The sequence below is a fragment of the Camarhynchus parvulus genome, chromosome Z (assembly GCF_901933205.1).
Source record: "Camarhynchus parvulus chromosome Z, STF_HiC, whole genome shotgun sequence".
Classification (NCBI taxonomy): domain Eukaryota; kingdom Metazoa; phylum Chordata; class Aves; order Passeriformes; family Thraupidae; genus Camarhynchus; species Camarhynchus parvulus.
The window spans coordinates 19,197,303-19,209,949 of NC_044601.1; the positions used below are offsets into that span (position 1 = coordinate 19,197,303).

General features: G+C 38.4%; 1 protein-coding gene across 7 annotated transcripts in view; it reads right to left on the bottom strand.

Moving 5' to 3' along the window:
• Positions 1 to 12,647, bottom strand: part of CSNK1G3 (casein kinase 1 gamma 3) — a 71,646-nt gene that overhangs the window by 18,110 nt on the left and 40,889 nt on the right. For all 7 annotated transcript variants that reach the window (XR_004061524.1, XM_030969426.1, XM_030969425.1 and 4 more), the window contains exons 6-10: positions 11,319 to 11,467; positions 9,856 to 10,090; positions 2,629 to 2,714; positions 2,413 to 2,497; positions 362 to 510 (exon numbers count right to left, since the gene is read on the bottom strand). Coding sequence is in view for 6 of the 7 variants with exons in the window: in XM_030969426.1 (XP_030825286.1) it covers positions 362 to 510; positions 2,413 to 2,497; positions 2,629 to 2,714; positions 9,856 to 10,090; positions 11,319 to 11,467 (704 nt within the window). In the remaining variant the exon portion in view is untranslated. The remainder of the gene's footprint in view (positions 1 to 361; positions 511 to 2,412; positions 2,498 to 2,628; positions 2,715 to 9,855; positions 10,091 to 11,318; positions 11,468 to 12,647) is intronic.

Below are 12,647 nucleotides of genomic sequence, written 5' to 3' on the forward strand. Positions count from 1 at the left end.
GTACCTCATATGCAGATGTATAGTTCTGCATTTTAAAAATACTGGGAACAAAAAAAAAATTCATGCAGTAACGACAATTACTTGCCAAATTTTAATTTCCTTCAAAAAAATAATCAAAATTTCTACCACCTCATTTTGGATTGAGCAGAGATGTACTTTGATAATAAGAGCACATTTGGAAAGAGAATGAATATGAAGCACTCAAGCCAAAAGATAATGTTAGAACATGCATCTGCAGATGGGCTTGTAATAGCAGCTGTTCAAAGCTCTACTAGCAGCCTTGAGAAGCACATGTCTTAATGAAACTCAAAACTGATCACAGAAAAACCCATTATATTACTGACAGCTGAACTGTACTCACCAACTGTTTGCCAATCCAGTCGTATTCATGATCAAACATATAGCCTTTCCGATCAAGTAAGTCTGTGAAGAGCTTTCTTAAGTAGTCGTAGTCTGGCTTTTCAAAAAAATCTAACCTTCTTACATAACGTAGGTAAGTAGCCATTTCCTCTAGATAAATAAGAAATATATACATATGCCATTATCTGTTTTCATGGAACTCAAAAAAATCCCCACCAGCTTATTTAATTTTAAAGGAACTTGTACCTCTCACCATAAAACCTGAACAGTTGTTCACCATGAATTACCAGAAAGAAAAGTTACTTAATGATGTTCTTTGAAATGCTACCATATTCTGAGATATACTACCATATTCCAAACATATCCTAGCAAGTAACACCCTACTAATTTTCCTTCATGTTACCTGTTGAGATCTTCTATTCAATGTTATAATTCTAATGCACAGTGTGCAAACTGTGTGGAGAGAAATGCCTCTACTTTCTTCTTTCTTTCAAACGAATTTTACAGAGACAAGCATCAGTTTTGTGTCCCCAAGACCTACTGTGGACAGGATTTCCTTTCATCAGTAATGAGCTACTCTCAGCAAATCCACTTTGCCTATCAATGATATTTTGATTACCTTTCAAGGCATTCATTTACATTTTGGAAAAATCATGTCCATGTCATACATGTCCCCCTGTCCCAAGCACTTTATTACAACTTTTAAAAAATGTCCTATTTCCTTCTGTCCAGTTTTCCAACACCTCATTGATTCTCCTTGTAGTTCTAGAGACCTAGAAGTGACACCTGAAACTTACAAGTTCTTTTAAATATTAGTTCAAGCTGTTTCTAACACAGCTTGTTTTTAGTAGAGGTATGATACAAGATTTCAGGTGAAAAGGCTTGCAAAATTTTCAGTGTGAAGATACAAGTGCAGACTAGTTGATCACTGTAAGCACACAAAGTTTTTTTTTAATGTTTCCTTTAGAAGAATCTATATTTGAAGAACAACAGCATTAGCTTACTGCTGCTTCAAAGGATAATTCTTCTCTCTGGGCCCAGTATTGTTTAACTTATCCATCAATGATTCAGACAAAGGGGCAGAGGCCTCCTCAGCAATTTCACTGACAACACAAAGCTGGGAGCAGTGGCCGATAGCCCGGAGGGCTGTGCAGCCCTTCAGAAGGACCTCAGCAGCCTGGAGAGATGGGCACAGAGGAACCTTCTGAAATTTTGCAAAGGCAAATGCAAGGTCCTGCACCTGGGGAAGAATAATTCTGTGCAGCAGCACAGGCTGGAGGCCAAACCTGCTGGGAAGCAGCCCTGAGGAGAAGGACCTGGGAGTCTTGGTGGACAAAAAGCTCTTCAGAGCCAGCTGTGTGCCCTGGGGGCCAAGAAGGCTGATGGAATCCAGGGGTGCATTATGAAGACCAGGTCAAGGGAGGTGATCCTGTCCCTCTACTCAGTGGCTATGTCCAGTTCCGAGCTCCTCAGTACAAGAGAGACACAGAGCTCCTGGACTGGGTCCAGCAAAGGGCTACTAAGTTGATCAAGGGACTGGAGCATCTTTCATATGAGGAAAGGTTGAAGGAGCTGGGCCTGTTCAGCCTTGAAAAGAGGCAACTGAGAGGGGACCTGATTAATACATATAAATATCTAAGGGGTGGTTGTCAATAGGATGAATCCAGGCTCTGCTCAGCAGTGCCCAGCAATAGCAGGAGAGGCAATGGGCAGACACTGAGGCACAGAAAGTGCCACCCAAACTCGAGGAAGAACTCCTTTACAGTGCAGGTGACTGAGTACTGGAACTGGTTACCCAGAGAGGTTCTGGAATCTCCTTCACTGTAGATATTCAAGAACTACCTGGACACAATCCTGTGCCACATGCCCTGGGATGACCCCGCTTGAGCAGGGAGATTGGACCACATGACCTGCTGTGGTCCCTTCCAACCCGACCCATTCTAAGATACTGTGATCTATTACACGTACAGTAGTTTTAAACCCCAGCAATTACCTATGTCAGTTTCATTCTATAAATCAAGACACAATGTTTTTATTAACAGCAGACATTACCTGGGAAGTTTTCACACAATACTTCTATTGGAGTTGCTCGTTTAGTGTCTCCAATTTTCTGGTAACGTTCCTTTAATGTATCTGCCTATGATAGAAGAACAAACAAGCTTCTGAAGTTATACAGCTTGCAGACACACATTCCAAAAAACCCTAAACATATCAATAAAAAGCTGATGATCTGAAAACAGGACAGAGGCAGATATCAAAACCCACTACCTTTAAACCTTGCCATGGAAGACTTCCTCTGAGAAAATACATAAACATATGACCCAATGCTTCCAAATCATCTCTTCTACTTTGCTCTGAAACAAAATGCAAATATTATTAGAAACTTCCATCTGTGTAATTTTACATATATTTAGAAGACTAGCTTCCAAATTATATAAAAATAATTGTTAGGTATAAAGTACTTGAAACCAAACTGGCCATGTGGGGGCATTCTTGGGTACTAGAGATTGTGTTAAGAACACAGCTAAACCCAGAAAAAAAGCAGATGCAGACTGCAGGTATATTCATCTCTACACCACTTTAAACAAATTATCTGGCTGAAAGAAATCATTCTCAAAAATGTAGAAGGGATTTTTTTTGAGCTACTGGAAAAAGTTCATGATTTAGTAAACTTTAGGATTTAATGAAATGTTAGGACCAAATGTTCATTGTTCTTGCAGTAAGAAGTTAATTAAAATTGATCAACTGTAGAATTATTTGGGGATGGTTTAGATTTCAAAGGAGTCTGGCCTCTGCAAAACTGATTCTTAATCTAGACCCTTTAACAGCTCTGACAAGAGAGCACATGTACTAAAGGGAAGAATGACATTTTCCTAGTTTTGTTTAAGTACTTGTTTAAAGAAATTGGCTTCATTTGGCCTTTCTATTATATTAAGAGCTGACTTGCTTCATTCCCAGAAGAGTTTCAAGTATTCATTGTATGATAACTAACCTCTGCCTCTGCAATAATTAAGCACTATCACAAGAAGACCATTACAATCAAGGATATGGGTTGTTCCCCAGCAAGCATTACAGAGATTACAGTAAATTATGACTCCATGTGATTATGCTTTCTGTAGCCAAATAACTTTGACAATACTTTAATAAACTGTTCTTCTGAATTTAGGGAAATTCCAAAATAATTACCAATTTACATATCCAGCACACATAGAAATTTGCAGAACTTTTACAGATGCAAATCTTAGTCTTCATTAACCTCCCAATCAGAATCTACACTCCCTGTAATCTCACTTTCCCCTCCTGAAAATGAAGTGAACTGGAGAAGAAGCAGAGAAATTTTAACCCTAAAAGAAATTATCTTATTGAAAGGTAGGGCACCAGTGACATGCTACTAAGGGCTGCAGAGTATTTGTATATCCTTCAAATAGCCCTCTGAATAAAGCCGTGTTATTCTTCACATAGACAAAATACTTTCTATTCCATATGCACACTCCCAATTTGCCACAAAATTACCAGAAATCCTTGATCAAATGTCTCTTCTGAAACAAAAGATTATTGACTACAGGATGTCCAGTAACTATGTATTTCCTATACACCTTAGAAGAGTGGGTTTTAGTGATTTTGACCAAGTTTTGATTACACATTTAAAGTCTTTCTAGCAGCTATGCATTTGTTATGACAATTTTATATACTATGGATCCTAAAATACACTTTTTATTCAAGGACAACATCCTTCCTTACTCATACGCACTAACAGATAAAGTTACAGGTCAACAGAGACATATTCAAAAATAACTTATAAGAGAATGTGAACCTGACAGCCTCTCTCTTTACTGAAAACAGTTTTTTACAAGGGTCAGCTGTAAGACCATTCAAGCAACTCAGGAAATTATCTACAGACTAAAAATATCACCCTAAAAATTGTCTTATTACCACTATTTTGAGAGTTGAGCCTCTAACTGTATCCTATATGCCACTGTCTCTGTAAACACAGAATTTGAAGACCTTCAGTGCTCTGTACATCTCACTGCATGAATTAAAAAATATATTACATATCACAGAACATAAAAAATTGTTGGGATGGAATGATTCAGGCTCTCTAGGAAGGAGAGGCAAGGGAGACCAGGAGGTAATATTACCCTCCATGGCAATAGCCAGCTGAGTGCATGGAGTTTTTTCTGGGGATGGATGAGGAGCTGACTGAGAGCTATTGGGGAACGATTAACAGGAGGGCAGGGTTAGGTGGTCACGGCACTCCAGCCAGGAATACTGAGCAGCTGAGTCCTCGTGGTGGTGCATCCCTCCCTCACCCCTTCGAAGCCACTATCTGAAAAAAAAGCTCATCAGGTTATCTGAAAAAAAGCTCATTAGGTCTCACCTTGACAAACAGCACCTGGGCTCAGCTTCTCTTGAGTATATCAGAAACCCTTTGCTCCCAGTAGTCCCTGCTGTCTAACAAGCTCACGTTTTCTTTATGAACAGTCTTGGAAACTATTTTTCTTGCTTGCATAGCATAACATCCCTGTTCTCACACTTTCAACTGTGTGCCAACTCACACTGTGGCCAGGATGAAACGTTATTATGACTAAAGCCCACTCTCTTGTGACCCTATAAAACAGTGGTCTAAAATGAGAACCTTTGAATTCTTCTGGACTACAGCAGCTGAGTCCAGCAACCTCTCTCTGAGCTGGGCCTCTCAGAGCCCATGAACTCCCAAGTTTGCTATATTCAGACGACTGCTGAACAAAAATGAATTATAGGTCAACACCCCCACTCCTCAAGGCTCAAATCTTTGCACAATGAAGAGATGCAAGAGCACCCAGAGTGAGTATTTCACTGCCTTTGAGGGGAATTTTTTGACAGGTACTTCGCACTGACTCTGCCTGTGTGCATAAACATACACATGCTACAGTAAGCTCTGGGAGAAATGCTGCTCTCTCAGATGTTCAGGTATCTTGGCTATCAAAGTTAGGCTTTTAAGTAAGGTTAGGTTATAAGATAGGTTAAATGTTGTTGAGTGTTAATTCCCATGTTGAATTGTTAAGTTGAAGGTTTAAGTAAAGGTGTAAGTTAAGGTTAAATACTTTTGAGTACTGTTAAGCTTTTATGCTGTATTCTTTTTTATACCTGCCCTCACTGTCCTTTTGTCACTTGTCCCATGCACCTAAGCACACACACAGCCCTAGACAGTTCATTTCTGTTTTGACTGACTGGATTTTAGTAGTGGTTTGGATTTTCTCTTTTTCCTTGATGTAACTGACTAGTAAGTATCAGAGTGAATCTTGCAAAGAACTTTGTCATTGCTTAATATTAAATCAGGTTTTTACTGATACCCTTGCTGATGATTTTTTAAGTGATCTCAAACATTCATTTGTAACAGTTGTCTACCAATACACAGGAACCACCTCATGTTCACAAGCCCTGGTCCTCAAGGGGGAACTTCAACCACTCTGATATCTCCTGGAGTGACAAGACAGCAAGGCATCAGCAATCCAGTAAGTTATCCTTGATGATAGCTTCCTTCTCCAAGTGACAGAGAATGTAAAAAGGAGATGTGCCATGCTGGAACTTGTTCTCACCAACAAGGAGAGGCTGGTGGGGAAGGAGAAACTCAAGAACAGCCTTGGCTGCAACAATCATGAAATGCTGGAGCTTGAGATCCTAAAAGTAGTGAGAAGGGAGCAAAGCAAACCCAATATCATGAATTTCAGCAGATTCATCTTGGCCTCTTCAGGGATCTGCTTGGCAGAGTACCATGAGATAAAGCTCTGCAGAGAAGCAGGGTCCTAAGAAAGCTGGTTAATATTATTGAAGCATGAATTTCTCCAAGCCCAGGAGCAATGCCTTCCAACAAAGTCAAGCAAAAACCATCAGGAAGCCTGCATGGATAAGCAGTGAGCTCCTGGATGAATCCAAAGAAAAAAAAGGAAGCATATAGAGAGGTGAAGCAAGGACAGGTAGTCTAGGAGGTATACAGAGAAATTGTCTGAGCAGCCAGGGATCAGCTTAAGAAAGCTAAAGCCCTGATAGGATTAAATGTGGCCAGGAATGTAAAGGGCATGAAGAAGAGATTCTGTAAGTACAATGGTGACAAAAGGAAAACTAGGAAAAATGCATGACCTCTCCAGAAGGAGACAGAAGACCTGGGATATGGAGAAAGCTGAGGCAAAAAAATTACATTGTGCCACAGGAAAGTTTAGATTGGATCCTGGGGAACATTAAATTACTTTTTTTACCTCCATCTTCCCTGGTATGTATTCCAGCCACATTACTCATGTCACAAGAAGAAAAGGGCAGGGACTGGCAGAATAAAGAACACTGTAGATCAAGTTGGAGCCCATCTAAGGAACTTGAAGGTGCACAAGTCCATGGGACGTGCTGAGATGCATCTACGAGTCTTTAGGGAGTCTCAGGGGAAGACAATAATCATTATATCCACTACATCTGAGAAGTCATTACAGCCCAGTAAAGATTCTACAGACTAAAAGAGGAGAAAGATAACCCCCGTTATTACAAATAGAAGAAAAGGAAGGCATGAGGAACCATAGGCCTGTCAGTCTCACCAAGGGCCCAGCAAGATCACACTGTAGATCCTTGTGGTAACGACACTGAGGGACATGGAAAATAAGGAGGTGACTGATGATGGTCAACATGGCTTTATTAGGGGCAAATCATGCCTGACAAGTTTGGTGGCCTTCAACACAACTACATGTTGGTGCATAGAAGAGCAAACATCATCTACCTGGATATACACTAAGCATATGACACTGTAACACTGGATATCCTTGTCTCTGAACTGGAGAGACACTGATTTGACAGATGAAACAAATGGATAAGGAATTAGCTGAGTGGTCATATGGTAAATGGTGGTCAAGAATTCCCTGTCCAAGTGGACACTAGTTCCTTAGGGGTTGTACTGGGACCACTGCAGGGTAACACCTTTGCTGGTGTCATGGACAGTGGGATCAAGAGCACCCTCAGCAAGTCTGCCAAGGACATCTGGCCATGTCGTGCTGTCAACAGCACCTTCCCCTTGAGGGAAGGGATGCCACAGAGGGACTTGGACAGGCCTGGGAGATGGGTCTGTGTGAACATGACAATGAGAAGTGCAAAGACCTGCACCTAAGTTAGGGCAATCCAAGCACAAATACAGGCTGGACAGAGAATGCAGAGCAGCCCTGAGAAGGATTTCCACGTGCTGGTGGATGAGAGGTGGGACATGACCCCACAATGTATACTCACAGCCTAGAAAGCCACACATGTCCTGGGCTGCATCCAGAACAGTGTGGCCAGTAGAGTGAGGGAGGGGATTCTACACCTCTGCTCTGGTGAAACCCCACCTGCAGTGCAGCATCCAGCTCCGGGGTCCCCAAGATACAAAGGACATGGACCTGACCAAGCAAGTCCACGAAGACATTCAGGCAGTGTCCCTCCCATTAAGGCAGTCTGAGAGTTGCTGCTGTTCAGCCTGGAGAAAAAAAGGCTTCAGGAAGACATTACAGCTCCTTCCAGTACCAAAAAGGAGCCTGCAATAAAGCTATTCAGGAACTTTTTACAAGGACATGTAGTGACATGACAAGGACTAGTGGTTTCATACTGAAAGACAGTAAGTTTAGATTAAATATTCAGGAGAAACTCCTCAGTGTGAGAGTAGCAAGACACTGAAACACCTTGCCCAGAGAAGCTGAGGATGTCTCCTCCCTGGAACTGTCCAAGGCAAATCTGCATGAGGCTTTGAGAAACCTCGTGCTCCAGCCTATGGCAACAGACTCAGAACTGATGAGCTTTAAGGCCTTTTCCAACTCAAACCATTCTACGATTAAACAAGTTACCATTAGACAAAAATAAACACATTCTGTGTAAATATCAGACATGTAATCAAAATTCAGTTTGCTTTTCAAGTAATTACCAGTTTTACATTTTGGTTTATTTTTCTTAAAAGGTTTGGGGGCAACTATTTATTTAAGGAAGAGTAAAAAATTTATTTGATTTTAAAAGGGGTTGTGCCACTGTTGAAAATGCTGTAATCATCAGAAGTCTATTCTGCTAGCGGAGATGAGAGCCCAGGGTCAAAAATGTAACAGTCACCATAAGCTGACATCACCATTTATGCCTGAAAAATATAGTGGATGCTTCTATGATCTGAAGAACCTGAGTTCCAAAAGTTGGATTTAGAAAGCTAAAACCCTACACTTGAGGTGCTGCACTTTGTTGCACTAAAGAGCAACAAAGCTGGTGAAGGGTCTGGAGCACAGATCCTATGAAGAGCAGCTGATGGAGCTGAGGGAGTTTAGAAAAGGAAGTTTGGGGAAGAGCTTATCACTCTCTACAACTCCCTGAAAAGAGAGTGTAGCCACATTGGCCTCTTCTCCCAAGGAACAAGGAATATGACAAGACAAAAAAGCCTCACGTTTGCCACAGGAAGGTTTAGATTGGATATTGGGAACATTTGCTTCACCAAAAGTGTTCTCAAACATTGGAACAGGCTGCCCAGGGAAGTGACTGAGTCACCACTTCCAGAGGTATCATAAAAGCCTTGTAGATGTCGCACATAGGGGCATGGTTTAGTGGTGGATTTGGCAGTGCTGGGTTAACAGTTGGACTTGATGACTTTAAGGATATTTTCCAACCTAAGTGATTCCTGGCTCTGCTTTATTGATAAAGCACCTTATTCCTGTCTGAGAAATGTGAATGGTTTCTCGTTTGCAGTATTAACAGTTATGCTTACAGTTAAACTGTAAGTATTGTGCAACATTTTTATGATCAATTCAAAGAATAACCTAATTAGTGATTACCATGCAGTGATAAACAACCGGCTTACACAAATTCAAACGGGTCTAACTAACTGATTTCATTAGAAAACCTCTCTATAGCTGTAATAAACAAAGATCTGAGTACTCATACCTTTCTCAAGGTGAATTTACTCATTCAATGAAAACAACTTTTATATTTATAGACGTCCTGTAATTTCTTTAGCTTGCTGGCATAACCTTTAATGACTCTGACAATGCCTTATTAACAGTGTAAGCACTAAAAAAAAAAATTAAAAAAATAATCGAGAAATCAGCATTATCTCTAAGCTGTTTTATTACTTTATGGTAAATTTCAAAGAGATCAGAAATCAAGGAAGCATTGAAAATCCATGCTATTGCAACCTGTTGACTTGTGTATTTAATAAGCACACCTATTTCCTGGACACTTCAACCTGCCATGGAATACTTATAATGTGAAGGTATTATGCTACAGAAAGATACACAACATCTTTCTTTTAAGGAAAGCTAACAAAGAGGACAATGCCCAAGACATGATCAAGATGATTAGCGATTCAAAAAAGATTATTCCCATAAACAGTATTTCCATAAGGGCAAACTATATTTTGCACGATACACAAAATTTGTAGTTCTTAATGACTATAGACAGACAAAAACTGTAACTTGAAAGCGAGATGGTTTATGACAAATCACAGCTGTTTCTGTACTTAAAAAGCACACGTACCTTTTCCTAAATGTGTATTTATACTCATGTATCTAGCTGTTCCTGTAAGGCTCTTGTGTTCTCGATATGGTATGTGCTTCTTTGTTTCTGGATCTACGTACTCCTTTGCTAAACCAAAGTCTATAATATGAATAATTTGCTGGGTTTTGTTTCCAGGTCGTCCTATTAAGAAGTTCTCAGGTTTTACATCTCTGTATATCAAGTTCTTTGAATGGACATATTCCATACGAGAAATCTTCAATAAAAGAAAAAAAAAATAGATAAGGAAGTTTAATTAAAGTTTCAGATTGCCACATTAAAATGTGTCAGAAGCTAAATATCTTATACTGGCTTTAAACTTAGAAGAAATCACCCCTCCTAGTATCTTAAGACCAAAGCAATATTGTTTTTAATGAAGTATCTCCCAGTTAAAGTCAATGAAAATTGTACATTTTTCCAAAGCAGATGCATCAATTGTGGTACTGGAAACTTTCACACTGGATATTAGTCATGAATCTTGCACACATCAGAAGTTTTTGCCTCTCAAAACAGTTGGCATGAGTATGTTTTGTGTACATGAGAAGTAAAACCAGAAATTATGTCACCAAGCAGTAAGCAGCAAAGCCTGATCTATTACATATTAAAGATATAACTGAGAGAAGCACTGAAAGTTCGTCACTATGCATATAAAGTTCATTCAAGCTGGACTGCTTTCTATCAAAATGTCCACATTCAGAAAAAGAACAGGAAGTATTAAATAAAGCTGATCTCTGGACTTGTGAGGACTTCAGCATTTAAAAAAAAGAACTTGGCTATAAATAAGTTCAATGTTATCTGTACATCTGTAGTTGGAGTCTGTTACATAACTACAATCACGTTTTAAACAGCTATTTTTAACCATTACAGGTAAAAATATCACTACTTAGGGAGGTGGAAATCTGGTAAATATACACAGCCTTAACTGTCCTTCTTTCCACTTCCACCCACCCTCAAGTCAGAACCAAATAAGGAATCATCAAAAAAGAGAATAACTCTTCATTGAATAATTTTGTGCTATAATTTCTGGAAGAATTTGGGGAATTTTTCATTTGTTTGTTTGCTTTCTTAAAAGAATACCCAGGAAAAAAATACTTATGCTATTTAGGAGTCTCATAATACAACTCCTTGTGTGGGCTAAAATTACTTTTATTTCTTTAAGGTTTTCTTTTTTGAAAGAGTATGTCAAAATTCATGATTTTAGATTGTGATAAGAACTCAGAAGACACAAGTAATTACATTCACTAACTGACTTGAAAAACTGGAACAAAGTAAATGAAAGTAATCTAAGAGTATTCCTGCTTAAACTGTATGACAAGAATTTTAAATACCACCAACATCAATCTAAAACTGAAGTGCAAATCTCCTAGGTGAAGTAAGCATTTAATCCATTGAAGACTGATATAGTTATTCTAGTGAACACTCAAATTAACATCTATTCTACTTACCAACTGTATGGCTATCATAAGAACGGTTTTAAGAGAAAATGTCCTACCACACAAGTCAAATAAATCTTCCAGACTAGGTCCAAGTAGTTCTAGCACCATTGCATTATATTTGCCACATGGGCCAAAATAATAAACCTGAGGTATTCCATCTGTAAAATGAAAATACAAAGTAATGATAAGGGGTTAATTAAGATTAGGTACATAGCAGTATAATTCCTACCCAATTTCTAGTTCATCCTAAGTTAAAAATACATTTTTCACATAGAAACAAAAATAAACCTCATAAAAACTACAGGTAAAAGACACAACAGGAATCTTGAAGATAGTCACAAAAATTTTAATGAAAAGGGTACTATTACATATTTGACTTGTGAAAGTTATCAAGATTTACATAAAAAGTTAAAATTAGAACCCCTCTATTAGTTTTGTAACCATAAATTGAAACAGGGTTTTGAAATGCTAAGAAGGCTTAAATAAGCTCTTGTACAAAAAAATATACTTAAATTAAACTTTTTTAAATTAAGGCTATTCCTACCTTTAGGAATAAAAGCACCTTATTATCTAGAGAAATAATTTTAAATAATCAAAAAGACATTAATGAACCCAAGAGTGTAATGATACATTCAAACTGGACATTATAGTTTTAAATGAACACCTGCCTTAGGAACACAGGCAATCCAGAATTTTGAAAATATAAATAGTTCAACCCTTATGATCCAATTTTACTTCTACCTTTTTGTAGAATATACATTGTGTGTATATTTAACTAAAAATAACTTGATATAATTGCTTCTACTCATGTTGTACTTTTTCACATGCACAGGACATCTTCCTCATTCAGCAGAATAAATTTTGTTTGCTTAGGGAAGCGAGTTATTCCAGATCTTTGGGTTTTTGTTCTTTAGCACACATCCTCTGTTTCATTTATTCCAAATATTTAATACACTGAAAATGTATTCTTTTCATGTGAGCTTTTTCTACAGCGTCCAATCTTTCAATAATGCACTACACAGAAGTACCAAACCTGTTTTCAGAACACCCTAATGAAACACTGGATTTCAACTTCATTCTCTGTAGGTCAAATGTAACCCTAATTCTAAGTGTTTTCTGCATTATGCCATCAATTTTTCATACCTTACTATAGAGACACACCAAGGCCACAAATTTGTAATTGTATTGACTACAGTTTTGGGTAAAAAAATATATAAAAAATACTGGTTTAGCAAAATTAACATCAAATCAAAGCACCGTTTTAAAGAGATTTTTCACTAATCTCTTTTCCTACAAGTCAAAATATTTAAAGAAAAACCCCTAAAAATCCAGCTTAAC